The following is a 26,997-nucleotide window of genomic DNA, read 5'->3' as shown; positions in this document are numbered from 1 at the left end:
GCCCACTAATTCCTTTTCTCTGTGTTTGAAGCTGATGTGTTGTGTGTTTAGGCTTCTGCTTGTTGACTTTGTTGGTGTGTTTTTGTGTTCTTTTCCTTAGAAGGAATGTTTTTCTTTTGTATGTGTGTGTGTGTGTGTGTGTGTGTGTGTGTGTGTGTGTGTGTGTGTGTGTGCGAGGATTGTCTCTTTGCTTTCCGTCTGTGCCGGTGGGGTTTCAACAAGAACAGGAGCCTCTCTCCCTAAATCAGCCAAGCAGAGAGAATCAAATGGAGATGGACGGGCAGAGAAAAAGAACAGGGAGATGAGGAGAAGTGATTCTAGACATGAGCACGTCATGCGTGGGTGAGACGGAGGGAGATACAGAGACCTCCAACCGCCAGACCAAGTTGTCTTTGTGCTGGCATTCAGATAGATCGACAAACCCCACCACCACCACCACCACCACCCTCAATGCCAAGTGCCTGATCAAGCGTGGAGGCGATGCTTCGGTCCGATGCTTTGATCACAAAGTTGTGCAGAGCTGAAACTGAGGGCTAAACTGTGGGCAAACTCCTAGATAGGAAGATGGAGACGTGACTTTCTCCAGGAGTTATACAGGGACAGTAAAACAACTTTGTGTTTGTTCTGACTCTCGAAGAAATAACCCACCATTAGATAGTGTTAAACATCTTCTGTATCCTCTGTGTTGCTCTGCCAGAGCTCTTTCTATCAGTAGTTGAGACATTTAAAACATGCTGGGTGCTTTGTATTATGGCCTTTTCTGTATGGGAGTTGTTAAAGGAGACATATTATGCCCCCTTTTCACAAATTAAAATAGTTCCCAGGTGTCTTAAAGACATGTCTGTCACATGCTTCGGTCAAAATACCCCAAGGATCAAACATCACAGCTCTTTTCATCCTCTCTAAACAGCCCGGTTCAGAACAGCTGGTTCAGTGCCTGTCCCTTTAAATGCAAATCAGCCACTGCTTGCCCCACCCCTTCTACTGGTACCAGGTAGGGGTGGGCTTATGCAAATTCGAAATCTAGTTACATCACTGGAAGACAACTGAGGGAACAGCTCATAAAACCATGTGGATTTCAACCCAGGGAGCCTGGAAACTACAGATTTATTTGTCATTTCTCACATTTTGGGGGCCAGAAGGCAAGACAAACACCCAAATATATGTTAAAGAGCCTTCAGACATATATTATATTATAGATTCTAGCTGGTATGCACAGCACCAGGAAAAGAAAACTACAGCAAACAGCAAAATAAATCCAGTGAAGCACATTACCAGGCTCTGCTGACTGTCTGTAAATAACAACAGTATTTAATACAGTCAGTTGTTTAACAGTGTGGTACCTTTACATGTGTTATAAGATGTCACCGCCTCAGGACAGCAGCACTGTACAGCCTTAGAGTTGTAGTGTTTAACTTTTCGGTGTCTTAAATTGACTAGACCCATGTTTTATACGTTGTTGACCATTCTGCATTCAAAAGCTACAACATTCAAGAGAAGAGAACAGTTTGTGTAGCAGATTCATTTATGCAGGTGAATTCCACTAGGGGGAAAAAAATCAAATTTTCAAGAAAGAACAAAGTGGATATAGAAAAAATAATCCAAACAACTAATCCAAAAACAATTTGCAATACAATTTGGAAAACAGAACATTTATAGTAGTTGGTCTTGCTTGTTTGACTTTGACTGTAATTAGTTGTTCCACAGAACATTTCTCAGAAATACAATTAATAAAGAAGAACAAACAGTAAAAAGAATACAAAATTGTATTGAAAGTAGTACATGAGGAAAATTGAAAACACATAAGATGATGTGATTACAACACAGCCATTTATCCAATCAGAAGCCTCATTAATAAAAGTAGTTGTATTCCTGTTTATCTTTTTTTAAATGAATCTCTTAAGTATTAAAATTGGTTTCAAAGGAGATAATACTCATATGCACAAAAGACTCCTCTGTGTGTGTGTGTGACTGGTTCTCCACGGGTCAGTGAGCATTAAAACAGCAGCGTAAAAGGCAACTAGTCACACACACCACCGTGCCAAGCCATATGCAAACAGAAAGCCATATGTGCTCCCACTTTGCATCAAAAATACCAGACAGGAATAAGCAGAGGTCTGGCCGCGGTGCAGCGCAGCTCCATCACACTGTATCTACATGACAGCATGGTGGGCTGCTGGTGCTATAAGCTCATCTTATCCCCCCCAGTGGGGAGTGTGACTGTATGGAAATGTCAGTCTCAGCAGCCCTCACATGCTCTCCACCCACGGCCCACTGCTACATACCAACTGTGGTGTGTGTGTGTGTGTGTGCATGCGTAATAAGACAACATTGTTGAATCATGCCTGTTCCTACTCACACATGCAGATATACTGAACCTACACATTTATACACATAATCCCACAAGTAGGCAGATCATGTGTTAACTCGGAAATAAAGTTGTGTGCATAAACACTGTCAAATCACACACACACACAGACGCACACACACTTAGCCACATATTTACATTCAGCTGAGTGTAAACGTTTCTTTGTAGAATGAGAATTAGAGCAGCCCAGTTTTTAAAGTCAGTTTGAAACAATATTTTTAGCACACTTCGATTCCTTAATGTATTATTATGAAACACTCATTTAATTAGCATTTATTTTAATGGGTATAGACTGCTGTGTATAATAAGAGGTCATTCATAGGGCACTCATTTCAATACTTGAAAATTCAAAATTATAACCCTGCACAATTATTGGATGATATTTGGAGAGGGTTTTTTTTTTTTTTTTTTTTTTTTAACTTTTTCCTATTTTTTACACTGCAAGGTCCATGAAGTTACCATGTTTTTTTATTTTCATATTTTTTCCAAAATGTATACAATATTTTAAAACACACAGAGTTAAAGGAATGTTTATTTTATAAATTTTTTTAAAGTATATTTTTGGGGGCTTTTTGCCTTTAATCAATAGTGTAGTAGTAGAGAGAGGCAGAGAGAGGGGGAATGACATGCAGCAAGTTGGGATTCGATACGGGGCCGGCTGCCGCAAGGACTATAGCCTCTGTACATGGGGCAACCAAGCTAAACCACGCCACAAAGGATTACATAAAAGTGTATAGGAAAAAAAATATTCTAAACTTTAAGTACCTAGCTTAAACTTAGTTTAATTGTCAAAAATAAGTTCCTGAATGTGGTCACTTGCCTGATAAACAAGCTTCAACCTACAAAGTGAACATATTATACTTTAAAATCAGAGCTCTGATGGTTTTACAAATGATATTTCAGGATTTTGTGGAGTAAAGGAGGAGTGTTGAGTTAACCTCCAGCGGCTGCGTCTTCTCAGCAGAGGAAATGTGCGGTGATTGAGGTCGTCTGATCTTGATCTCATCCGATTTGCTGTGCCACTGCATACATAATAATCATTATCTTTCTCTGGGTTTGTTTTGTCCAGGAAATTGAATTTGGGTGTTAAACAAGGAATTACGGGTGTGTCAATACCCTCAGTCACCATGTGTGAGCTCGTACTAATGACTCCCTCATAGAAAGGGAAAAAAAGATGTGTTGCTGTCTTCTGGTGGTGTGTGTTTGTTTTGGGATTTGTTTGGAGGAAAAGAAGCAGAATTGCTGCTTCAGTGTGGAGAGGATCTGTTTCTCTCTGTCTGACATTAAGTCAGGTTGAAGAGTTCATGGAGGCGCTCCTCCTCCTCCTCCTCCTCCTCCTCCTCCTCCTCCTCCTCCTCTTCCCCTCTCAGTCTCAGCAGAGTTTCAGTGATGTAGCCCAGCAGACTTTAGTTGTGACTGTGCATCGTTTGTCGTCGGTCTTCGCCCCCTCGAGATGTCGTTCACATCGTCATCGGCGGCGTTGGGCCACTTCCCCTCGTCTAGCTCTGTGGCGTGGCCCACCGTCAACCTTTACCCTGGACCTCCGGGTTCAGGGGCCAAGCTGGGCCACCGGGGCCGGGCCCCGGGAGCAGCGCAGATGGTTCAGCCGTGGGACGCGTCAGACTCTGATGGGCGCCTCCTTCGGGGCGGACAGGTGGGCCGGGGGGGGGGCGAGTCGGAGCTCACAGGTGGAGTTGGAAGGAGATGTGGCGTTGGAGAGATGTGCTGGAACAGTTGGCATTTCTAAAGGTCAAGACCTTGGCTGATTCAGCCAGAGACACAGAGGAGAGGAGGCAGCACAGGGGGACGCTGTGTGTGGGTGTGTGGGTGTGTGTGTGTGTGTGTGTTGCTACAGTTTGGAGTTTGTAAAAAAAATAACCGAAATAGAAAGTTGTGTTGTTCTCAGTCTGTCAGAGCTGTAGATCACACCTTGGGAGCAAAGGCTGTTAAATGCAGTGAATAAAAGTCCTGCAAAGTGGAAGAATACAAATGTGTGTGTGTGTGTGTGTGTGTGTGTGTGTGTGTGTGTGTGTGTGTGTGTGTGTGTGTGTGTGTGTGTGTGTGTGTGTGTGTGTGTGTGTGTGTGTGTGTGTGTGTGTGTGTGTGTGTGTATCTGTGCCGGTGTGTGGTTGTGTAGAGCAGATATTGTCTGGTCCATCTGGGCATGCTGCCCACCTCTCTGTGACACACCAGGCCTGACAGGTGTCCCAGGGTCTCTAGCTAAGGGTGGGAGGATGAGCCTGCGCCACACACACACACACACACACACACAGTCTCAGACCTCAGATAAATCCAGTCACACACAGGTTCAGCAGAGCAGATGGCTCCACATTGCTGCATCTTCAGATGAAGTCGGGGTGTGTGGGGGTGTGTGTGGGGAGGAGGGGGGTGGGGGAGTGGAGGGGAGGGGGGGCAGCCTCTCTGTGATGTGTGTGTCTCTGACACCAACATCTCTGTCTCTGTGCTGTGACAGCTTCAGAGCTCAGCTGCATGATAGTTGATTCATAGCAATAAAGTGCAAGAGTGAAGTCATATGAGACACTCTTTATAAAGTCTCTGTTGAGCTGCAGCAGCTGGAACATGTGTGGTATGAGGTGTGTGTGTGTGTGTGTGGTGTGTGAGGCAGCAGTGGAACCTCTTCAGGTGGCCTCGGTCACAGCCTCCAGGTCTGTGGAGCACCAAGTCTCATCTGGTGAAGTGAAAAGTGGCTTCAAAGACTTCATCAGCAGAGAAATGGTTTCACCCTCTTTCCTCATGGAGGGACTTTTTTCATGTTTCATTGGGAATAATGATTCCCACTCAGGCAAATGATAATTTGAGCATTGCATTCTTTTCAAAACTGATTTCCTGAACATGTGAAGAGATCTTACATCTTATAAGTTCATATTTGACTCCTGTCCTGTGTTTCGTTTGATATTCTAGTGCTCCATAAGAAGATCTACGTATTTGTAGGTTTAAGAACCAAACTCCATCTCAGTGCAGTTTTACATCTCCTCTCTCAGGCTTCTCTCTGAGCTCTAGTAACAACAGGTCATCTGACTGTTTTTTGACTGATCCAATAAAACCAGAGCAGGCTTCAGGTATAAAACACTCAATGAAGCCAAATCCTGCAAGGTTGGATGGTGGGTCCAGGTGGGCGGGGCTTGGGGCAAGGATGGTGACTGCTTTGTTGTGACATCACAAAGTCACAGGAAGTCCTGACAGATGGTTTTAAGGCTCAGTCTATTTCTCTGTGGACTGAGGCTTTGATACTCAGTATAAATATAGAACCTAGAGCTGATTCATAATCACAGTTCCTTTGTACCATATGGACCTTTTATATTCCAAATAGACTAAATTAGTATTTGAAGTTTCATGCTCTACCCTTTTAAATATATTATAGCTGCAGTGCCAGTTGGAAAATTGCAATAATTAGAACTAGAATTCTAATAGAATAAAAAAAGTCTGCCTATATCTGAGCCCATAGTTTAAAAAAATGAAGATAAACTCTCTCCTAGAAGCTCAAAAGTCCTGATCTGAGAAATGTTCTGACTCCTGAGCCCAAAAAACATTTTAATGATGTGTTAATCTAAACCTCTGTGTGTGTTTGTCCCTCTGTCTGCAGGCTCACCTGGTGGCAGCGTTCGAAAAGAGCCTGAGCAACATGACGTGCCGCCTGCAGAGCCTCACCATGACCGCCGAACAAAAGGTACAGGGGCTCAGTCCTGCAAGTGAGATGTAACGCGCATGAACTCCATGACGGAGGGATTACAGGGAGGGGAAATAGAAAAAGAATAGAAACGGAGAGTGTCTAGGTTGTGCATCGCAGGCGGGTAAAGAGTCTGCACAGCCTCAGGTTCAGTATCCTCCACCAACCTGAAGCCTGAGTCCTCTCACATCAACAGATTGACTCTTTTTCCTGAGATGAGGTCTTAGAGCAGCTTCAGTGGTGCTGAAACACTGATCGCACACACGCATAGCAGCAATATGTTCAAAGATACACCCCCACACACACACACACAAATAATGAATGCCCCCCTCTGTTCAGTCTACTGACGAACCCTGGCAGCTTTTTAATCCTCTATAAATTAAAGCAGACTGGGATCTGCTGGGTCGTCTTTGTCAAACAAGCCCGTCCCAACTTTTAATTAAAGCAGAAACCCTATCTGCAGCCGGGAGAAGCAGAATACCAGCTCCCTCTATCTGATCGTGTTGCTTCAACAGAGAGGAGAGTCTTTTTTTTTTTTTTATTCTAAGCAGGTGGCGCTGGCTTTGGGGCAAATCCACTGTGAGACTCCGATAGTCTTCAAATACCGTCCCTTACTTTTTCTTTTTTTGTTGTTGCCTCTCCTGCTGCCAATGCCAAATTTTAGAATCGGTTCCCAGTGACGAAGCGAATGTGTTCCTTCCAAAAGATTTGTCATCCTTTTTTAAAAATAACCTGGGCTGGCCATCAGCTCTGGGCTTGTTCCCATCTGTTTTATGTCGACTACAGAGATTTACATTCCTCTAAAAACTCTGTAACTCCACTGAACACATCTCTGTCTCTCTGCAGGAGTCTGAGTTGGTTGAGTTGCGGGAGACAATAGAGGGCCTGAAGACTCAAAACACGGACGCCCAGACGGCCATCCAGGTGGCGCTCAACGGCCCCGACCACCTCCACAAGGGTAGGAACCAGCAGGGGACGTTGGACCAGACTTCTCTCAAGTTAACTCATGTTTTGAGGGGGCCTTAAACGCCTCACTGTTTCATAACTTGGTGCATTTTTTTTAGCCTGACTGGCCCCAGAGGGATTTGGATATTGAATATTGATATTTAAAGCATGTGCTGTATGAGTGAGGGTTAGAAAAAGCTGAATCAGATGTGTCATCAGTTGTGCGACAGTTCAAGCTCACGTTCCTCTGCTGTTCCCAGACCTGCGGATCAGGCGGCAGCACTCGTCCGAGAGTATGTCCAGCATCAACAGCGCAGCCAGTCACTCCAGCATGGGCAGCCTGGGCAAGGACGCCGAAGACAAGAAGAAGAAGAAGAAGAGCTGGGTAGGTAGAAAGAGCAAAGCAGGAGGCATTTCAAACTAGCACAGAAACTCCACCCAGGTGGAAAAATATGGTTGAAAAGTCGATATATATTTGTTTTCTTGATGAACTTGGTATATCTCAGGCCAGTACTTGCAAATAACCAGCAAAAAATGTGAATAAATCCCATCAAGGGATCATTTATACGATTTCATCCTCCCACTCAAAAGTTCCCAGGGAAGTAAGCGCCAGTACTCACAAATGAATAGTCTGTATTTTATTATGGGGCAAACAGCAAACACATTTATTCCACTCCAAAGTTCTGCAAATGAAGTTACTTTATCTCTGACCTATTCCCCACTGTCACAGGAAAAACCTGACAGCCTCAGTTTCTGAATACAGGCTGTGTGCATGTGTCTGTGGAGTGAAGCTTTGATGCTTTCACAGTATTAATATAGAACCTAGACGTTATCTATAATCCAAGAACACATATCTTTATAATATAGAGAGCTTTAATCATAAACTGCAAATCAAAATACCTCCTTTATTGCAAGAATCTTCAGTCCAATACTTCCTTTAGTCTTCGCGTGTGTTTGCACACTTATGAATCTGCGGTCGATCCACGCACCTCCACAATCCAATCATGTGCACTCACTCACATATTGAGTGTGAGACCTCTGAGAGTGCAGACATGATGATATCTGTAGGTCCATGGGTGTAAAAACCCTTAAACCAACTCATCATCGCCATCGGGCCAACATGACAGTGTTGCTAGGTTACAGTGCTGCAGTGGCAGCAGGTGAGTGTCCGAGGCAGCATCCAGAGCCGTGGACCGCCGGGGGGGGTCGAGGAGAGGAGTTGGCTAACCTGCAATTACTGTTTGAGACGCACTTGAATTTTCACATGCAGCCACGGCAGCATGCAGATCGGTCTGAGAGGAAGCCGAGCGGACGCTGACGTCACGGCTCCGTGGTTCGGCTCGGTGCCAAGGTGACGGTTCAATCACTGTGACGAGTGGGAAAGAAACACTCAACATCCTGTGTCTGAGGAGAGGGCTCTTCATCTCTTCATGTGTCAATGAGATTTGAGATACAGCTTCACTTCTCTAACACAGAGTTCACTTTCTGCTCCGTCTCTTTTTCTGTCATTTATGTGCTCGCTGGATGAAATACAGCCACAGACCACAGATTTGAAATGTATCACCCGTCTCCGCTGAAGGAAACGTCCACAAACCGAGTCAGAAAAGTCTAAAAGTCACATCCACCACCATAAAGCCCTCTCCTCTCCCTCTGCCCTTCTTCTGCTCTTTGCTTGGCTCTGTAATAGCGGCTCAGTCTCCCTGTGCTGAGAGCTTATTTGCTGCAGCCCCCTGAGTCAGACAGATGACATATTAGAAGTTCCATCTCAGCCAAAGAGCACGGCGCACAGATCCGGCTCTCAGTCTCTGCTGCTGCTGCTGCTGCTGCGATGCAAAACGCTTGTCCTTGAAAATGAAATGCACGCAAACAGCCCAAAAGTTCACCGCAGAGTTCGACACCCCAGCCCGCCGCGTTAAGCGAGACCCCCGAAAAAAAAAATTCAAGTCAGGCTCATGAATACAAATCAATCCCTTATTTAAGCAGCAATTAATTATTCATTTGCATAAATTCTGCCTTGTTGGTGGAGACGGGGATGGAGCTGAGTTAGAGGGATGAGCAGCCAGCAGCAGGACCGACTCTTCAAGAAGCCAACAGGCATCCAACCTGCTGATGTTCATGTTTTAATTTCACTCATGTTACACAAATCAGAGTGAAATACAGTTTTTTTTTTAAAAAGCATAGAAATATGATAATAGCAGTGCAGGAAAATGGGACACCCCAATTAACTTCAGATGGTTGTGAATATGTTCAGTCCTAACACATAAAGCTGAAACCCTAAAGAGAGTAACTGAAGAGGTGAGACATCGACAGACAACGACACGTTAATTCTGGCGTTTGTGAACGGTGCACTCTCACAGTATGACGTTCAAGAGTGTGTCAGGTTTCCATAGAAACCCCAGCTAAAACACACCGTAAACTAAACAGGCCTTAATATGTAGCAGAAAACCAGCCAATCAGGCAACACCAGCCACCACAGTGTCACACAGCTAATGTAAACCCTGGTTGGATCAGGATTCAAAATTGGATACGAAGATGAAATCTGACACTTAGTTTCAGTGTTAAAACTGATCAAATGATTGCTGTATGTGGTTCTATATGGACTGTGGCAATAATTTATTTAAAAAATAAACTTGCAGCAATGTATTGACAAAAAAGGGTTAGGGTTAACAATGAACTAGTTCTTTTAGATTATGAACTATGAACTGAACTAGTTCATTTGAAAATTTGTGAACTGAACTTTTAACTAGTTAATGTAGAAAGTGAACTTTCCCAACACAGGACATGGTTCCTGACCTCACTGTGTTTTAATTATTCAACAAACTATCAGAACTACATGAAGCAGGCATCAATGCATAAATATTTCAGGAACATGACACACTGCAACCATAAGACACAAAAAAGTGATGAACCCAGCTGTGACACATGTGCATTTATGTTCTATTATAGATATGTTAGATTTCATCTATGTGGTGATTTAAGGATAAAAAGAGTCAACACAAAGGATTGGACAACTAGTGTGTCCCAGCCTGGTTCATCACTAGTTTCTTAAGCTTTGAGCCTTCAGGGCCACCATATTAACGGTAAGGTGGGATTTGAAAATGTTATTTATTTACATGAATATACATGAACCACATGTACTGCAGTGATGTGTCCTTGTATAGCTATGGTCCTTCTCATTCAGACCTGTGCATCTCATGCTTTGTGTAAACCTGTTTGCTCACACACACATTGCAAAACAAACTGCTTTGACTGACTTATATTTTTCTGGATGTCAGAACGATGACGGGGCTGCATCTGTCTTTGTGTCTTTAGATGAAAATCAGTCATGCAACAGCAATCATGTTCCTCAGAACAAGTGCTCAGTAAACATACACACTTGCAGCAATTATCTTTAATCAGCAGAGGGTTTTCAGTAGATTGTGTGTGGGTGTGTGTGTGTGTGTTTGTGTGGCTTAACGCTGGGTGTGTTCTGCATCTTCAGGTGGCTGACTCCATCCCGGCTCAGGTCAGTGGTTTCCAGAGTGTCCTCTGTATGTTTGCTGTGGTTACCCCCCGTCTCCCTCCATTCCTCCTCATTTGTTCCTCCTTCTTCCCCTCTCAGAGCAACCTCTTCTTTCTCTTTTCTGGAAACGTCGGCATGGAAACAACATCCTGTTCCTCTTCGATCCTCCTCCCCCTTTTTCCTCCTCCCTTGTTCATTTGGATTGCCTGTTGATAGGGTCATTACAAAGCCTTGCCTCCCCCCTTCTCCATCTCTCATCTCCATCTCTACTTACGGCCTTGCTTCTTAATCCCTCTTTACCTAAACCAGACAGTGACCATTGCTTGGAAACAGCAGCGAGTGACTTCCTGGTCTGGCAGGATGTGATGTCATCAGAACGTCTTTTTTTTTGTTTTCCGAGGAGATGGGCGTGTGGCGACGCTGACGTCTTTGGCCTCTGTGTGTTTGTGTTTCCCTCCGTCCTGCAGTTACGCAGCTCCTTCAAGCAGGCGTTCAGCAAGAAGAAAACCAAATCCCAGTCGGCCCACGACGAGATGGAGGAGATGACCGACTCGCTGCCGTCCTCGCCCAAGCTGCAGCACGACAACCGGCAGGGCAGCGTCGTCACGCTGCGCTCCTCCCCCTCCACCACAGAGTGAGTTTTGCCTCCCACTGATATGCTGCCTTCACTGTTACTCAGATATCTGCACACACACTGGTACACTGACACTGATGATATATCTGGAGGGTCAGTGTATCTTTTGGTCTTTGGATTTTCTTCTGATCAATGTGAATTAAATAACAAAAAAAGATTGGTTTTTGATTTTCATGTTGAAATACAAAAAAATAAAATTGAAACACAAAGCATTCTTCTTTTTGAGTGTCAATGAGCAATTAACTAAATTTTAAAAAACAGTTTGATTTTCATGTTCTATTTCATATAACAAAAAATAAAATCACTAGACAACAGAAACTAAAAAACAGACCAAAAACAACCTTTTTTTTTCATTTTCAAGGCAAGACCGTGGGCTGGACTGGTCTGTAGAAGAAAAGCAAAGGGGAGATGTAGAAGTTTCAAACCTCAGTTATGACTTTTCCCACCTCTAACTCCAGATACGTTGGGGGCTCCCATCAAGCTTCTGCCATTTTCAGCTCAAAATCTCCTCAAACTTGTTGCAGAAAATCCTCTTCTGACCCCACTTTTGTGTGACATGCGCACAGATTTCTGTAGATGTCTAAAATCATATCTGAGTAGGGCTCCAGAGACCTTTTTTGGCCTACAGAACCAGGCTCTTGCCATGAAAATGACAACATCCAGTGTCAAATATGAAAAGATCTTTGTTTTTTCCATTTCTGTTGTCTAGAGATTTTATTTTTTATTATATGAAATAGAACATTAAAATCAAACTGTTTTTAAAATTTAGTTAATTGCTCTTTGACACTCAAAAAGAAGAATGCTTTGTGTTTCAATTTGACTTTTTGTATTTCAAAATGAAAATCAAATAAACCACTTGTTTTCTGTTTTTCATTAAAATAAAATCCAATGACCAAAAGATACACTGACCCTGGATGCATACTCATAGACATCATATCACATACACACTGTACAGTTGTCTGTTTTGTTCCTTTATCTTGTCTCAGTCTAAATTCTTGTCACTCTTATGTCACTCTTATGTTGATGTCGTTAAATCCTCTCCTCACTTTTCTTTTACCTTCCCTCTGTTCATACTTTTCTCTAACGCCTCTCCACCTGCTGTAGCAAGTGTGTTTGCGACAGCAAGTCCTCCCCTATTTGGACGCCAAAGAAAAAGCAAAACGGTCATGTGGTCTACAAGCACAGATCTCGGTAACGGGCGCTGTGTGGCATGCTCCCAGGGAGTGTGTGTGCGGTGGGGTGTGTTGGTGTGACGTACTTTTTTGCATCTTAATGCCACAGAAAACCTCGGCATGAGAGAGGTGACGGATTAGACACAAACTGAACCAGGACCTGGAGATAGTCCAGTTCTCAGTAAAGGAGAGGAGCTTTGGCCTGAGTGACAGGTTGACAGGTCGCTTTGTTGCTGTTTTGGTGGCTTCTTTCTCGATGGAGAGCTCCCCCTACAGTTCTGGAGTGCATATTTTTTACACCGTTGTAAAAACTCACAGCTAGTCACATCAGTGCAATGAGCATGAAAGTCTGTGCACACCTACTGTGCTGTGTGGTAGCTAGTGAGGTCAGACATGGTTTTCTTGGGGGCGGAGCATGTGGAAGGATTGTGGATTTAACTTATAAAAGTAGCAAAGCATCTAACCTGATCTCTGCCTGCTGGTCATGACAATAACTGAGTCTCTGCAATGATGATGGTACTTCAAAAGTTCAAAGTTTCTTTCTTTATTGTCATTGTATACATATTGAATACATATACAATGAAATATATAGCACTCAGTTAAAAACAAACGAGGTTCAAGAGAGTTTATTTGTCACATACAAGATAATTGCAGTGAAATGGTGTGTGCATATACTCCATACAGACTGTGCAGTTATTACACATGACAAGACAACAACATTAATCTGACTGAAAAGAAAACTAAGAAATGCTGAGACACACTGATTTACTCTAAGTAGCCTACACACATTTAAGACAGACAACAACTGACATTCAACAATTCAATTAAAAGGCATAGTGCCAGTGACCTCACTGTGCAAAGTGATGATAAAAAAGTTCATGTTAACAAAATAATAATAAATAAGGTAATAAATAATGTAGATAATGTTCATCTGGCAGTGCAATATCTGATATGAGAGACAAACAACACGGCCTCAGCTGTATAAAAAAAGTAAAATAAAGTAATCTAACAGAAAGAGTGGCACAGTGACACCAACACACACAACACACATTCACCCACTGGACGCACATCCACACACTATCTTATGTAAGTAGATATATATATTTTAAAGTGCTTTTAAAAAGTGTTCACTGTAACTGCAGAAAGATGTTCATGATGATCATGATCTGTACATTCTTAGCAATCCAAAATCAGAATGTTCCACCAACATTTGATATTGCAACCTAAAAAAAAGTTGAGCGATGCATGATGGGAGCCACAGCTGGAAGATGTCCATGGCTGAGAACAGTAAATGGGATGGATTCGCTGTCCCAAACGCCACACGTTCCCTCTCCACCTCCGTGTCGTGTCGTACCTACCTGAGCAGCTCCCACCACTGACTCCACCTCCCCTCTCAACTTCAGACTTCAGCTCTCTTATCTCCTCTCAGTGTGTAACTGTTTCTCTCCAGTGTGTGTGTGTGGTTGTGTGTTTGGTATAACCCTTGAGGTGACCCCCTCCTCCTCCGTGTGTGTAATCCCGTGTTGCAGGCTGTGTGAATGCACCGAGGCGGAGGCGGAGATCATCCTCCAGCTCAAGAACGAGCTGAGAGAGAAGGAGCTGAAGCTGACGGACATCCGCCTGGAGGCGCTCAGCTCCGCCCACCACCTCGACCAGATCCGGGAGGCCATGAACCGCATGCAGGTGAGGTCACGTCCAACACTGCGTGGGTCTGTCCATTCATGCGTGACACAGGTTAAACCGGACCGGCATGCTGCAACTGCCCATTTCACAGCTAACAAACAGAACAGTGATCTAAATTTCAAATTCAAATGGCTTCTGTTTGGATTCAGCCCTGCCATCTGTCGCAGGGAGGAGGTACGAGAGTTTTTTTTGACAGATATAAAGTTGGACGTCTCAGGGGGACAGAAGAACCTTGTGTTTGTGCTGCAGTCTCTCCTCCGGTGAAGGAGACGGGCCAAACTTCTCTCTGTCCAATTTATTCTGGCTAAAGTGCTGCGTCTCTCCCCCGAGGCACTTCGACATGACAGCTAGCAGTTAGGAAGTTAACAATGCATTCAGCGGGTTAGTGGAAGGCTGACAGGGCACCAGCGGGGCACCAGGAGGGCTGAAGGCAAACTAGCTGATGTAACCCAAACACACACACAGAGTGTACACCTAACACTCCTGCAGGTTTGCTATCAGATTTATGGATCCTGATTCAGTTGCAGGGTAGAATAAAGGTTTATTAATTGAAGTTTTCGGTCACCATGAAGACTGAAAACAGCAGGATGCCACTGCATGGCTTTATTGGAGTGGCTGCATTTAGCATGTTATATCTTGTTTGTTTAATTATACAAAAACCTAATTGCAAGTTTTTCTACGGCTTCATAGCCAGCATCAGCATTAAAGGGATAGTTCAACATTTTGGCAAATTGACCCATTGCCATAATCCCTATAGTTTTAGGAGTAGGTTCGTTACCTTTAATTGTCGGTGCAAGCTGTTTTTAGAACGGCGGAGCAGAGCCGCGAGCTGCTCAGAGCTACGCTACGGAGGCAAATGGGATTTCTTGGTTTCCCCTCATCAAACTCATCAAATACACAATCCAACAACTCCAAAACGTTCTGGTGGACAAGTTGACCTGCACATTCACCACACTATGAGATAATAACGAAACGTTATGAGACAGAGTTGTTTTCGAGACAAATGCAGAGACTGCTTGCCGAAAAACTACCCCCGACGGCTCTGCTCCGCCCTTCTAAAAATAGTTTGTACCGACAATTAAAGGTAACAAACCTACTGCTATGACTATAGGGATTATGGCAATGGGCCAATTTGCCAAAATGTTGAACTATCCCTTTAACAGCTCACAGCTTACCAGTCTAGAAGACAGAGAGCTGTCTCCAGAGTCAGAGCAACAGCAAGGTTAACTCTTGTCTGTATGATGTATTTTCTTCTAATAGTTAGCACCCATCTCATACCTTTCCCATAGAGATAGCTCACTGTTTTTACTTGTTTTCAGTCTTAATGTTAAGCTAAGCTTCGAAAAATCCACCATATTGACATGAGAGAGTTGTTGATCCTCTCATCTTACTCTCGCTCTCTCTCTGAAAGTTTCTTTAAGGCTAAAAGTCTAAAAACATTTCAAAGTGATTCATGACACTATAATGTGATACTATGAGCTCCAGAACAGCCCGTTCATAACAGCATTATCAGTCTCTAAATACATTGTCAAGGTGAACACACTTCATGAAGGTGGAATGAAACCGTTTAATTGCATAAATGAAGCTTTTCTCAATGCAAATTGATGTTTGTGGTTTATTTCATTCCTATTGATACAGTGCAATAAAAGCCACTCCTCATTGCAGTGTATAATCTTCAGAGATGCTGAGTCATTCCATATTCTTAAAAGAAGCGGTCTTCAAAGAATATCACCATAAAAGTCTCAGTTAAGTGGATCTTTGCGGCTGTGGATTGCCTCGTCTGTAGAAGCCTATAGTCTCCCCTCAGATCTGGGGATCATGTAAGGCTCCTTATCTGAGACTTAACCTCCAGTACAAAGAGAGCCTTGAAGATCAAAAAGCCGCTTACAGCCCATAATTCCAATAATACCGATTCAGAGTAACAGTGGCCAGGAAAATGACAGGCGTTTGAATGCAGCGTTTGAATGCAACGTGTGTTCGATCCCCTCTCTCATCCCCCCCCCCCCCCCTCCTCCTCCTCTTTAATGACCAGAACGAGATCGAGATACTGAAAGCGGAGAATGACCGCCTCAAGTCCAGCGGCAACGCCACGCCGACGGCCACGCCCCTCAAGACGGCCCGGCCGCCCTCCGAGACCTCCAGCACCTCCTCGTCCTCCTCGCGTCAGTCCTTGGGGCTGTCACTCAACAACCTCAACATCACCGACACCATCATGTCAGGTCGGTTCACGTCTGCGGCGTGTTGATCTGTGTCTGTGTGGATCAGCGTTCGCAGCCTGCCACTTGTTCTGGGAGCAGTTAGGTGTGGGTGTGAGTGAAACCAAAGCAAAAAATGGAAATACCTTCACGGGGACCAATCAGGACGGAGGATTCAAGCAAGCTGTTTAATAATCCCCTAGAAATATTCTCCAATGTTTAGTCAAATTGCTTCTTTTCTTTGAGGAAGGTGCAGCACATTCAGCTATTAGAATTAAACCTCCAACCGTGGTTTTCTAAGTGCTGTGCTCTTCTATTCAGTTAAGCCGTAGGACACAGTTTATGGTTCACAGCAACTCTCAGGGCAGAAGTTTTTTTGTTTTTTTTCCAACAGCATCAAGTTGGATTAGCTCCGTTCGTAAATGTGAGAGAATTGTGTTTGCTGAGAGAAGTGATCCGGACGAGCTGCATGAAATGATGAAATAGCTGCTCTCCCTCTCTCTCTCTCTTCTGTGAGAGCCTGTTGCACACGCACACATGAACATGTTGAAAATCTCTCCAGGCCTGCTCCGTTTGAGAAGCAAAAGAGTTTTGTCCCTCTCACCAGTCCTATAATTAACATAGAAGGCGCAGCGGCTCTCTCCGAGGACTCGGGCCCTCGTTAATTGACAGGGGTGGTGGTGGTGGGGGGGGATGAGCCAAGAGCGGCAACGCGTGGGAAGACGAGTAGGCCAGCGGGCCGTTATCACCCCAGCACAGAGCCCCCAGCTAAGAGAAGCCAGCCGAATACAAAGTAGCCACTTCCCTCTCCAAAATGAAGCCTGGGAACGAGAGAGATTTACGGGCGGAGCAGTCAGTGGTGTGGTTGTTGTCAAAGGTTAAAGGTGGCAAACTTTGCAAAAGTAGCAAAATGGTTTCATATTTCTGTTTGCTAGTGGTAGTCAGGGCCGTTGTAAAGGGGAGAAAGGTGCCCAGCGCCCAGTAGGGCCCACAAAAAAACCCAGTAGTCTTATCTTTGAATGACTGAATTATTCTGCATAAGACCCTGACTAATACTCATAGTAATGCTGCATTAACATCAAAACAAAGTAGGCTAAATAAAAAATGATAATACACACGCAGTCTAAGAAAAAAAAGTCAGGGGGGGCAGGGGCCCATTTTAGTATTCTTTCAGGGGGCCCAGAATTCCTAGCAACGGCCCTGGTGGTAGTTAAAGATGCTTAAACTAATATCACACTACTTTAATGTAATAGCGATGAGCCCACAAAGAACTATACAGAGGTTTTAGCGTCCTTTAGCTCATTGTGTTGGTGGTTTTACAACCCACAGCTTTAGTGTTGTAGTTCTAGATGCCATCATGAGGTATTTCTGCCTGTGGCAGTCCACCAGTGTGTAGCAGCTAAAGAGGTAGATCTTGGTAGAGACCAAAAACTAAGCCAAAAATAGAGTGAGCATTAGGCAGAAGAGTCATCAGGTGAACAGAGATGGAAATTCAACAAATGCTAATGTTGCTCTGTGTGTTGCTACCACATTGGTCTTATAATGTCAGGGTTGTGTTTGGAGTTGGATTCCACTGCCTGTATAAGTTCAAAAACTTGATGTTGATTCATTTGTCAAATATCTTCAAACAAACCAAGTCTCCACATCTGGTAGCTTTTTAGTGATGTCATTTTTCTTTATTCAATAAAAGACTCACTGCTCAGGTCATTTGAGTGCAGGTTTACAGGTGCATATCTATATGATGGAGGTCAGCAGTCTTCTCCATGATAGTGGAGCTATTGAACCAGACTCAGGAAACCTTTGAAAGTGTTTGGAGTTAATCAGCAGATTAGAGTGTGACATTGTTGGGTTACAATATAGACCTTTCTCACTATATTCTCATTTTATTGAGATAATGATTTTCGGGTTTTCATTAAATGTAAGCCATACTCATTATTACAATTAAAAGAAATGAAGACATGAAATATTTAAGTCTTTGTATGAGTTTCACTATTTGAATTGGACTATTCAAATAATTGAACTTCTCCATGATGGTCTCTAAGTGACCATGAGATGTTTGTATAGCAAGTGAATATCTTGTCTTAAGACCAGTTCCAGATGTCACACATCTGTCTGTGCCTGTGCAAATTTAACTCGCTCAACCAAAAAGCCTGAAAGCACAGTGCAGAACGTAAAACTCTATGTGTGAAGAGTGCACTGGACTAACTCTGGTTTCTTGTGCCCACTCAACACTTGAGCATAAATATAAAGTGTGTGAGCGTCTAATTTCCACTCAGCAGTTAAAACAGTTGGCCTCCTGTCGATATAAGTCAGTGTTCCTGTCTTTTATCTCTGACAGACGCTGTCAGCTTGATAAAAATCTCCTCCTGACCAGACTCTTCACTCAACAAATACCAAAGGAACTTCTCCCTATTAAAAGATTTTCCATTCTGGCTTTTTTTTTGTCTCTCTTTATACTAGATTTCATTTCCTCACACACAGCCGTTCTTCCATTATTATTCAGCACACTCACTAGAAATCGCTCTGTATGAGACCATTGATTAAATGTAAAAGTAATTACCACATGAAAGAAACCCATTAGCTATCTTTTACTTTGGAGTCTGTTTGTCCATTTCCAGCTGTAATTTGCCAGCAGGCAGAAAGAGAGTGTTTATAATGGATCAAGACTCTGGCAGATTAAAGTGGCTCCTCTTTGCTAACAGAAAGTTTTTGTTCTCAGATATTCTGCTGGATGACAGCTACGAGGGCAACCTGCGCAAAGAAGGCCGGAGTGTGCGAATAGTGGTTAGCATCAGCAGCGGACCATACATCACCAAGGTCAGTGGATGAGAATTTACTTTATTTCTTCTAATAAAACCGCTGGAATCATGTTTGACTTAATGATTTACCCCCTTAGGGCACGCAAAGCCAGGAGTATCTGATTGGCTCCATAGGCGTGAGTGGAAAAACCAAGTGGGACGTCCTGGACGGAGTCATCCGACGCCTCTTTAAGGTAAACGACAGACGACTTTGCTCAGAGGTGCAGGTCTGTCATTCAGCTACATAAATAAATACCGCCTGAGGACTCCAGTTTACCTGAATCAGTGAAATAAAAGAACCAGAGACGCGTTAAAGTGCTTCAGCTAAAGTTAGAAACCAAGGTCAGAGGACAGAACTCGGCTGTTCTGTGTTTGATTTATTGTGTGAGATTCACAGACAGACAAAACAAGATCCACAATCAATATGACAAGTGAATGTACAACAAGATGGAGTACAACATATTTTTAAGCATGATCAATATCACAATTCCTCATTCTTCACTGTCTTCTCCCTCCTGCAGGAGTACGTGTTCCGGGTGGACCCTCTGACCAGCCTGGGTCTCAACTCAGACAGCATCGTCTGCTACAGGATGGGCGAGGTGGTTCGCGCCCACGCCTCTGAAGTGCCTGAGCTGCTGCCCTGCGGCTACCTGGTGGGCGACAACAACGTCATCAAGGTCAACCTCAAAGGTACGGCAGCCAGGAGGCAAAGGGTTTCTATTATAGGATTGTTAGTCTGATGGCTGTGTTGGTTTATTCTAGGATAAATCTTTATAGTGTTTCCTGAACTTAAAGGGATAGTTCAACCAAAATTGAAATTTCACTCATTATCTACTCACCCCTCATGTCGACTAAGAGCTGGGAGAAGTTTCAGAGTTATCCGTGGCTAACCAACTGTCTTCGTAACAAAAAGACACACCAAAAAACATCCAAATACCTCCATGCTGCTCGTATGTAATGTCCGTCTTGTATTGAAGCCCTGAATTGCGAAATTGTCCCGAAAAAAGTTAAATAAGTCTATATTTCAAGCTTGTTTTGTAGCGGAAGCTTCTCGAAGCTCCTCTTCCCGGTTCGTCAAATTTGGACGAACTGGGAAGAGGACAGACCCTGGTTCGTCCAGTTCGAACCGGGAAGAGGAGCTTCCGCTACAAACAAGCTTGAAAAATAGACGTATTAAATTTTTTTCGGGACAATTTTGCATTTCGGTGCTTCAATACAAGAAGGACATTACATACGAGCAGCATGGAGGTATTTGGATGTTTTTTGGTGTGTCTTTTTGTCACGAAGACAGTTGGTATCCATTTGCAACCGTTATATGGACATGCACTGCTACGCCGAGACCCCCTGTAACTCAGGGAAGCCACGGATAACTTTCAAAATTTAAATTTTGGGTGAACTATCCCTTTAATAATTCTTTATCAAATTCATCCCCCCCTCTCCTGTCCATCTCCCTCTTCCCAGGAGTGAAGGAGAACAGTATAGACAGTCTGGTGTTTGACACTCTCATCCCGAAGCCCATCATCCAGCGGTACCTGAATCTGTTGATGGAGCACCGTCGCATCATCCTGTCGGGACCCAGCGGCACCGGCAAATCCTTCCTGGCTGCGAAATTGGCCGAGTACATCATTTCCCAGATGGGGCAGGAGGTGACTGAGCACAACGTGGCCAGCTTCAACGTGGACCAGAACTCCAGCAAGGTAGAGAGAACACAGAGGGCTTGTATTGATGTCCAGGAGTCAGAGTCTTGGTGCATTGCAGCAGCGATTCCTTCGGTTCCCAAAAGGCAGTATCATTTATTCATGTGAAAGTAAAAATAATCAAACATGGTTTTGTTACATCACTTGCAAATATTAACAGATCCTCAGAGATGTCTCATCTGGCTGCTCTGTGTGAACAAATGAGTCTCTCTGCCTCTGCCTTCGACTTCTCCCCCCGTACAGTTAATGAGTGCTGGAACAAAATTGCATCTGTTGTGCTTTGATTCTGAGAGACTGATTTTACAACCTGCTACTTTTGTCTGATGTTTTGATCATCCTTTACTGTGAGGAAAATTGACTAGCATTTAAATTATGGACCCCAGAAGATGAGAATCATCAAAGCACAAGCAATCAGAGACTCTGTCATTTGTAGTTTTCTACAGTTATAGATGGTCGGCAGGTAGAAAGGCTTGAATGTTCTAAGTGAAACATCAGTTTGACAACGTGATTGGGTCAACCCACTCTTTTATTTCATTTATATATATTTATATATAGGCCTACACACAAAGAAAGAAGTTGTATATAGATGCTGTATGTATGTATATACGTATATAGCTTATTTCTGTATGTATATAAATGAAATATATATATATATATTTCATTTGTGTGTATATACTATATCTATAGCTCTAATAACAGCAGGTCAGTGTCGGCCAATCAGAGGAGAGGAGGCTTGCAGACGCTCTGAGCAGTGACTGCTTTGTTGTGACATCACAAAGTCACAGAAGTCCTGACAGCTGGTTTTAAGACTCAGTTTCTGAATACAGGCTGTGTGGACTGGGCTTTTGATACATTCACAGTGTAGCCTAGAGCTGATACAATCAACTACACATGGACATTTACCTTAATACAACTAACTTTAAAAACTACTGTTTAACATAAAGAAGTAATAAGGATTAAAATCAGATTGCTCCCTGTAAACTACTCATACCAGCACCTTAGAGACCTGGTGTTGATGCTTCCTCCTCAGGATCTGCGTCAGTACCTGTCCAACCTGGCAGAGCAGTGTAGCTCCGAGGAGACGGACACAGAGCTCCCCACTGTGGTCATCCTGGACAACCTTCACCACATCGGCTCCCTCAGTGACATATTCAACGGTTTCCTCAACTGCAAGTATCACAAATGGTAAGTCCCAGCCCTTCTTAGACAAACCGATTGTCTGATTGAAGTGTCTAGTCCTTCTGTTAGTCACAACTCTAGTTAGTTTTATTTCTTTAGGCCAAATCATAAATCACCAATGACATGATGAAGCATCATTCAGTGATAATGTGCTTTGCCGTTCAGCCCGTATGTCATCGGGACCATGAACCAGGGAGTTTCCTCCTCTCCGAACCTCGAGCTGCACCACAACTTCAGGTATGTGACAGCCTTCATTTACATTCTTTGATGTCAGTATATTGTAATATTTTGTGTTTTACAACGTGGTTGAAATACTCATCATGTTGTGATTTGATATTGTGAAAGGCTGTGTAATGAGTGTAAATGTAATTGGCTCCACAAAGCGATTAGGTTTCTTTTATTTGCTTTGCATCATCTCACCTTGATTTGAATTGTCAATGAGCAGATTATTTCACAGCTTGTAAACTGAAAGCATCCTTCCACAGGGAGGGCTCACGTGTCTTGGATAATTAGACTCAAATGAAAATGAATAGACGATCGTGTATGTTCTCTGTGTTGGATCATTCCTGCTTGGCATGTTTGAGTAATTGAGGATTTGGCAAATATCAAATCATTAGAGAAATCTTATCATGAGCCAAACATGAATTTAATGATCATCTGTAATGGTGAAATCCAGCCTTCAAAGTGCTGGTACAGATACCTGAGAAAACACAAAGTCTCATCATCTTATCTGCAACCCGCTGCTTTGATCAGAGATCTGTCTTCATGTTGCCTCACTGATGATCCGTCCCGTCACAGGTGGGTGCTGTGCACCAATCACACCGAGCCAGTCAAAGGATTTCTGGGTCGTTTCCTGCGGCGGAAACTGATAGAGACAGAGATCGATAAGAACATGCGCAGCAATGACCTGATTAAGATCATCGACTGGATCCCCAAGACCTGGCAGCACCTCAATGGATTCCTGGAGGCACACAGCTCCTCTGATGTCACCATAGGTCAGTCACACACACACACACACACACACACACACACACACACACACACACACACACACACACACACTCTTTATCGTGTCTTCTCCTGTCTGACCGATACAAAAATCTCTCACAGTCTTCCATCCTTCCATTCAACAAACACTCTTTTGTCCCTCCAGGCCCCCGTCTCTTCCTGTCCTGTCCCATGGATGTGGAGGGCTCTCGGGTCTGGTTCACTGACCTGTGGAACTACTCTCTGGTGCCCTACCTGCTGGAGGCTGTCAGGGAGGGGCTGCAGGTACATCCTATAATAGTGCTGTAATGTAGTCAGTGTTGGGGAAGCTACAGTACTTTGCAAGTGTAGCTTGTAAAACTCCATGTAGTTCAGCCTGGCAGTAGTTTGGAGAAATGTTGTCAGTAAAACTACAGCTAAAAAAGTAGCTTTAGCAACTACTTCCACTCATTATACTCAGTGAACTTAAATAAATTAACATGTGGTGAATATGAAACAAAATATAATAGCCTACAAAAAAATCACATGCAGAAAAATGCCTCTCAACTCAGGTTTATTTGTTCAAAGAAAAAAAGAAAAAAAAAATGAAAATCCTACCCAAAAACCCATTTGTATATTAAAAATGTAAATCCGTCAACAAAATATGGTCGACATAGATCAAGGGCCAGCCAATCAGAGGCAACTTGGTTTGGCATGTCATGACATGATTCATGCCTTTTTTTCAAAGAACCTTCTGGAGCACAATAGTAGTAAAATAAAATGTATATTATATAGGTATTTTTTGTATTAATAATATTTCACGTTATTGGCCAAAATTGTAGTGAAAATTTAGTAGTTAAAGGGATAGTTCAACATTTTGGCAAATTGGCCCATTGCCATAATCTCTATAGTCTTTGGACAACAACTCTGTCTCGTAACGTTCCATTATTATCTCATAGCGTGGTGAATGCGCAGGTCACAACTTGTCCACCAGAGCGTTTTGGAGTTGTTGGATTGTGTATTTGATGAGTTTGATGAGGAAAACTAAGAAATCCCATTAGCCTCCGTAGCGTAGCTCTGAGCAGCTCGCAGCTCTGCTCCGCTGTTCTAAAAATAGCTTGCACCGACAATTAAAGGTAATGAACCTACTGCTATGACTATAGGGATTATGGCAATGGGCCAATTTGCCAAAATGTTGAACTTTCCCTTTAAACTACAAAATGTAAAATGTACTTGACGAAGCACAAAATATGAATGAAGCAAGCATTGTAGTGAAGCTATGTAGTTCAACTACATGTAGTTGAAGTCTCCCCAACACTGAATGTATTTATAGAGTGTATATAACAAGTACAGAAAAGCCGCTCCACTAGCTGTTATGCATCATTAAAAAACAAGTTGAGGCTCTTTGTCCGGCTCACCTTCAACCTTCCCTGTGCCACAGCTGTACGGCAAAAGAGCGGCATGGGAAGATCCGTCCAAGTGGGTGAACGACACGTATCCGTGGAACCCTGCCGCTCTGCAACAGGACGGCCAGTCGCTGCTCAAGCTGAGGCCGGAGGATGTGGGATACGACGGCTACAGCTCATCCAAGGAGGGAGCCTCGTCCAAGCAGGTGTCTCAGAGCGACACCGAGGGAGACCCACTGGTGAGCAACACACAGCAGCAGCACACTGCAGGCCCTTAATCTGGGCCATTAGCAGCCTCCTGAGTTGGTTCAAAAATAACACCTGCACCTTAGCATGAACTGAAAAAAGCTTTTAAAGTCACTCTGTGGTTTAGACTGCTAGGTTCAACCTTACCGCACAAACACACACACACACTGGAGGGTCAACTGGTTTGGTGAGAATAGAGAGAGAAGAAGGGAAACGGTCGGAGAATTAATCTCCATTTGGTGGGTTATTGTAGCCTGAGAGGAATTAAAGGGTAGTCATCCAAAAACAACTAGAGTAATTTAAGTGTGTGTGCGTGTGTGTGTGTGTCCAGTTTGAGCGCAGGTGTTTGAAGACTCATTTTAGGAGCAGTAAAATCCATTCAGCAGATGCAGCAGCAGCACTGCAGCATTATTTAGACCATTAGCTCTGTTACAGGATGAGAACTTCTGCTGTTTTACTGTGGTGATTTACCACAAGGCTTTATCACACACATAAACACGGACACACACACACACACACACACACACACTTAGGAACACACACTGGGAAAGACAGAGTGTGAACTGAATCAAAATATTATCACAACACGGCCAAGTGTGATATCCAAATCACTTTTTTTTTTTTTTTTTGAGAGGTAAAATGTAACACCGCAAGTCTTTATAAATGAGACGTTGCTATGGAGATACACTATACATATTGAAATACAGTATATACACATATATATTGATAATATACAGTGTGTGTTTTGTTTAGTCTTTTTTTACACAAAAAATGAAATGCAAAAATGATCCCACTAAACTCAGAGTGACTCTGTCGGATCAGATGTTTCTCTGACATCATCCAGCTCTGTTAGTAACTCATTACATGATGTGTGTTTTGGTCTGTACAGCAGGATCTATGTTTAATGTCTAATGCAGTGGTTCCCAACTTTTTTTTCCTCGTGACCCCATTTTGACATCACAAATTTCTGGTGACCCCGCAATCACGGCCGTCAATCAAGATGCGCCAGCTCAGATATTTTTCTATGCTGCATTTTATTTGAACTCGATTTATATTCAAGAAAGTGAAAGTATAGAATACAGTTGTTTAAGATTGTGTGTGGTGATTTTAATCATAATTTTAAAAAGAATAATAATTAGTTAGAAAAATATTTAATATTTCAGTAATTTTTTTTTTTTTTTATCAATTACTAGACATTTCAGGCGACCCCATTTGGATTCCAGGCGACCCCACGGGGGGTCCCGACCCCAAGGTTGAAAAACACTGGTCTAAATATTGCTGAGCTGTATCCAGTAGCCAGTTAGCTTGGCTTCAATTCAATTCAATTTCCTTTTATTGTCATCAAGTGATAAAGCACAACGAAATTTAAGTGTATCTCTCCTTGATAATTTAAGAGATAAAAAGAGATACAAGAATTATACAAAGATTATCTAAGATATATAAATAAAATAGTTAAAATAGGTAGCTAAAATACAAAAATATATAAATATGTAAAAACAAGTGCAAGATCTATGACCAAGACTGGACACAAGGGGAACAGCTTAAACAGTTAAAGTGTGTCCACCAGCATCTCGAGAGCAAATGAACACAGATCATATTTGTTTATGTACATAAAGTGTAGTACAGTGTAGAAATGTGCTGTTTTCTAGGAGGTTGAGGATCTGGACTGTTTGTAAATCCCGACAGTAGAGCCAGGTGCTCACTGAAATAAGCAAAGTATCTGTTTTATTAATCATATCAACTTCAGATTAATGATCACTGGCACTGAAACTGTGAAGTTGTTCTTCTGTGTGTAGCCTTGTCGCCGTCATCACACTGCTGTTGTGTGTTTGCAGATGAACATGCTGCTGCGGCTGCAAGAGGCAGCCAACTACTCCAGCACGCAGAGCTGCGACAGCGACAGCACCAGTCACCATGACGACCAGCTGGACTCCTCGCTGGAGTCGGCGCTATGAGGGAGACACCGGAGCCCCTGGGTCCCCTCAACATCTGAACCTCCATCACTAGCAGACACACACCCCCTGTAGTGCACACAGTGTGTCATATATGTAAAGTTGTATTGCCCAAAATGCTACACTCCCCATTTCAATTCATTTTACATGACGATGGTGCAATATTCAATCACATTAACGTAGTAGTAGAGTCTCCAACCTGATTTAAACCACCACACGGGTTGATCTACTTTAGTGACATCAGTGAAACTCTGGTCTTTTGTTATGGGTGTGTAACATTTTAGCAAATACAACTTTTCATAATGTAGGTGGGAGGTGTCTGATGAGGAAACGTACAGTAGTTCCTCTGAAGTTAACTTCCAAGGACTGGATCACAGTCGGTGCTCGGCCCTGAGGAGCTACAGTTCACTCCGCTCGCTGAAGGATCTGCAGAGAGTCAGAGAGACGAGAGGAAGCCACGAGTCCCGCCAGACTAAACTGGATTTTTGTTCTTTTAAAACCCAGTTATATCTTCAGATGTTTACAACGGGGGGGGGGGGTGGCATGTTCTGTTGTTTATGTCTTTC

At 43.2% G+C, this 26,997-nt stretch overlaps 1 protein-coding gene across 1 annotated transcript in view; it reads left to right on the top strand.

Annotated features, from left to right (window-relative positions):
- nav3 (neuron navigator 3) overlaps positions 1-26,555 on the top strand; it is a gene marked incomplete at its 5' end in the record, with an annotated part of 225,133 nt that extends 198,578 nt beyond the window's left edge. The window contains 18 exons of the mRNA XM_083999642.1: positions 5,973-6,056; positions 6,903-7,014; positions 7,262-7,386; positions 10,483-10,506; positions 10,971-11,137; positions 12,242-12,328; positions 13,839-13,992; positions 16,025-16,211; positions 18,907-19,004; positions 19,084-19,179; positions 19,507-19,675; positions 20,447-20,682; positions 21,713-21,867; positions 22,027-22,098; positions 22,660-22,856; positions 23,015-23,133; positions 24,269-24,472; positions 26,315-26,555. Coding sequence (XP_083855768.1) covers positions 5,973-6,056; positions 6,903-7,014; positions 7,262-7,386; positions 10,483-10,506; positions 10,971-11,137; positions 12,242-12,328; positions 13,839-13,992; positions 16,025-16,211; positions 18,907-19,004; positions 19,084-19,179; positions 19,507-19,675; positions 20,447-20,682; positions 21,713-21,867; positions 22,027-22,098; positions 22,660-22,856; positions 23,015-23,133; positions 24,269-24,472; positions 26,315-26,434 — 2,406 coding nt within the window. The 3' untranslated portion in view covers positions 26,435-26,555. The remainder of the gene's footprint in view (positions 1-5,972; positions 6,057-6,902; positions 7,015-7,261; positions 7,387-10,482; positions 10,507-10,970; positions 11,138-12,241; positions 12,329-13,838; positions 13,993-16,024; positions 16,212-18,906; positions 19,005-19,083; positions 19,180-19,506; positions 19,676-20,446; positions 20,683-21,712; positions 21,868-22,026; positions 22,099-22,659; positions 22,857-23,014; positions 23,134-24,268; positions 24,473-26,314) is intronic.
- Between the last annotated feature and the right edge of the window lie 442 nt (positions 26,556-26,997).

This window comes from Trachurus trachurus, assembly GCF_905171665.1.
Source record: "Trachurus trachurus genome assembly, chromosome: 23".
In the NCBI taxonomy this organism is placed as follows: Eukaryota; Metazoa; Chordata; class Actinopteri; order Carangiformes; family Carangidae; genus Trachurus; species Trachurus trachurus.
This window is presented reverse-complemented; position numbering and strand designations above follow the sequence as displayed.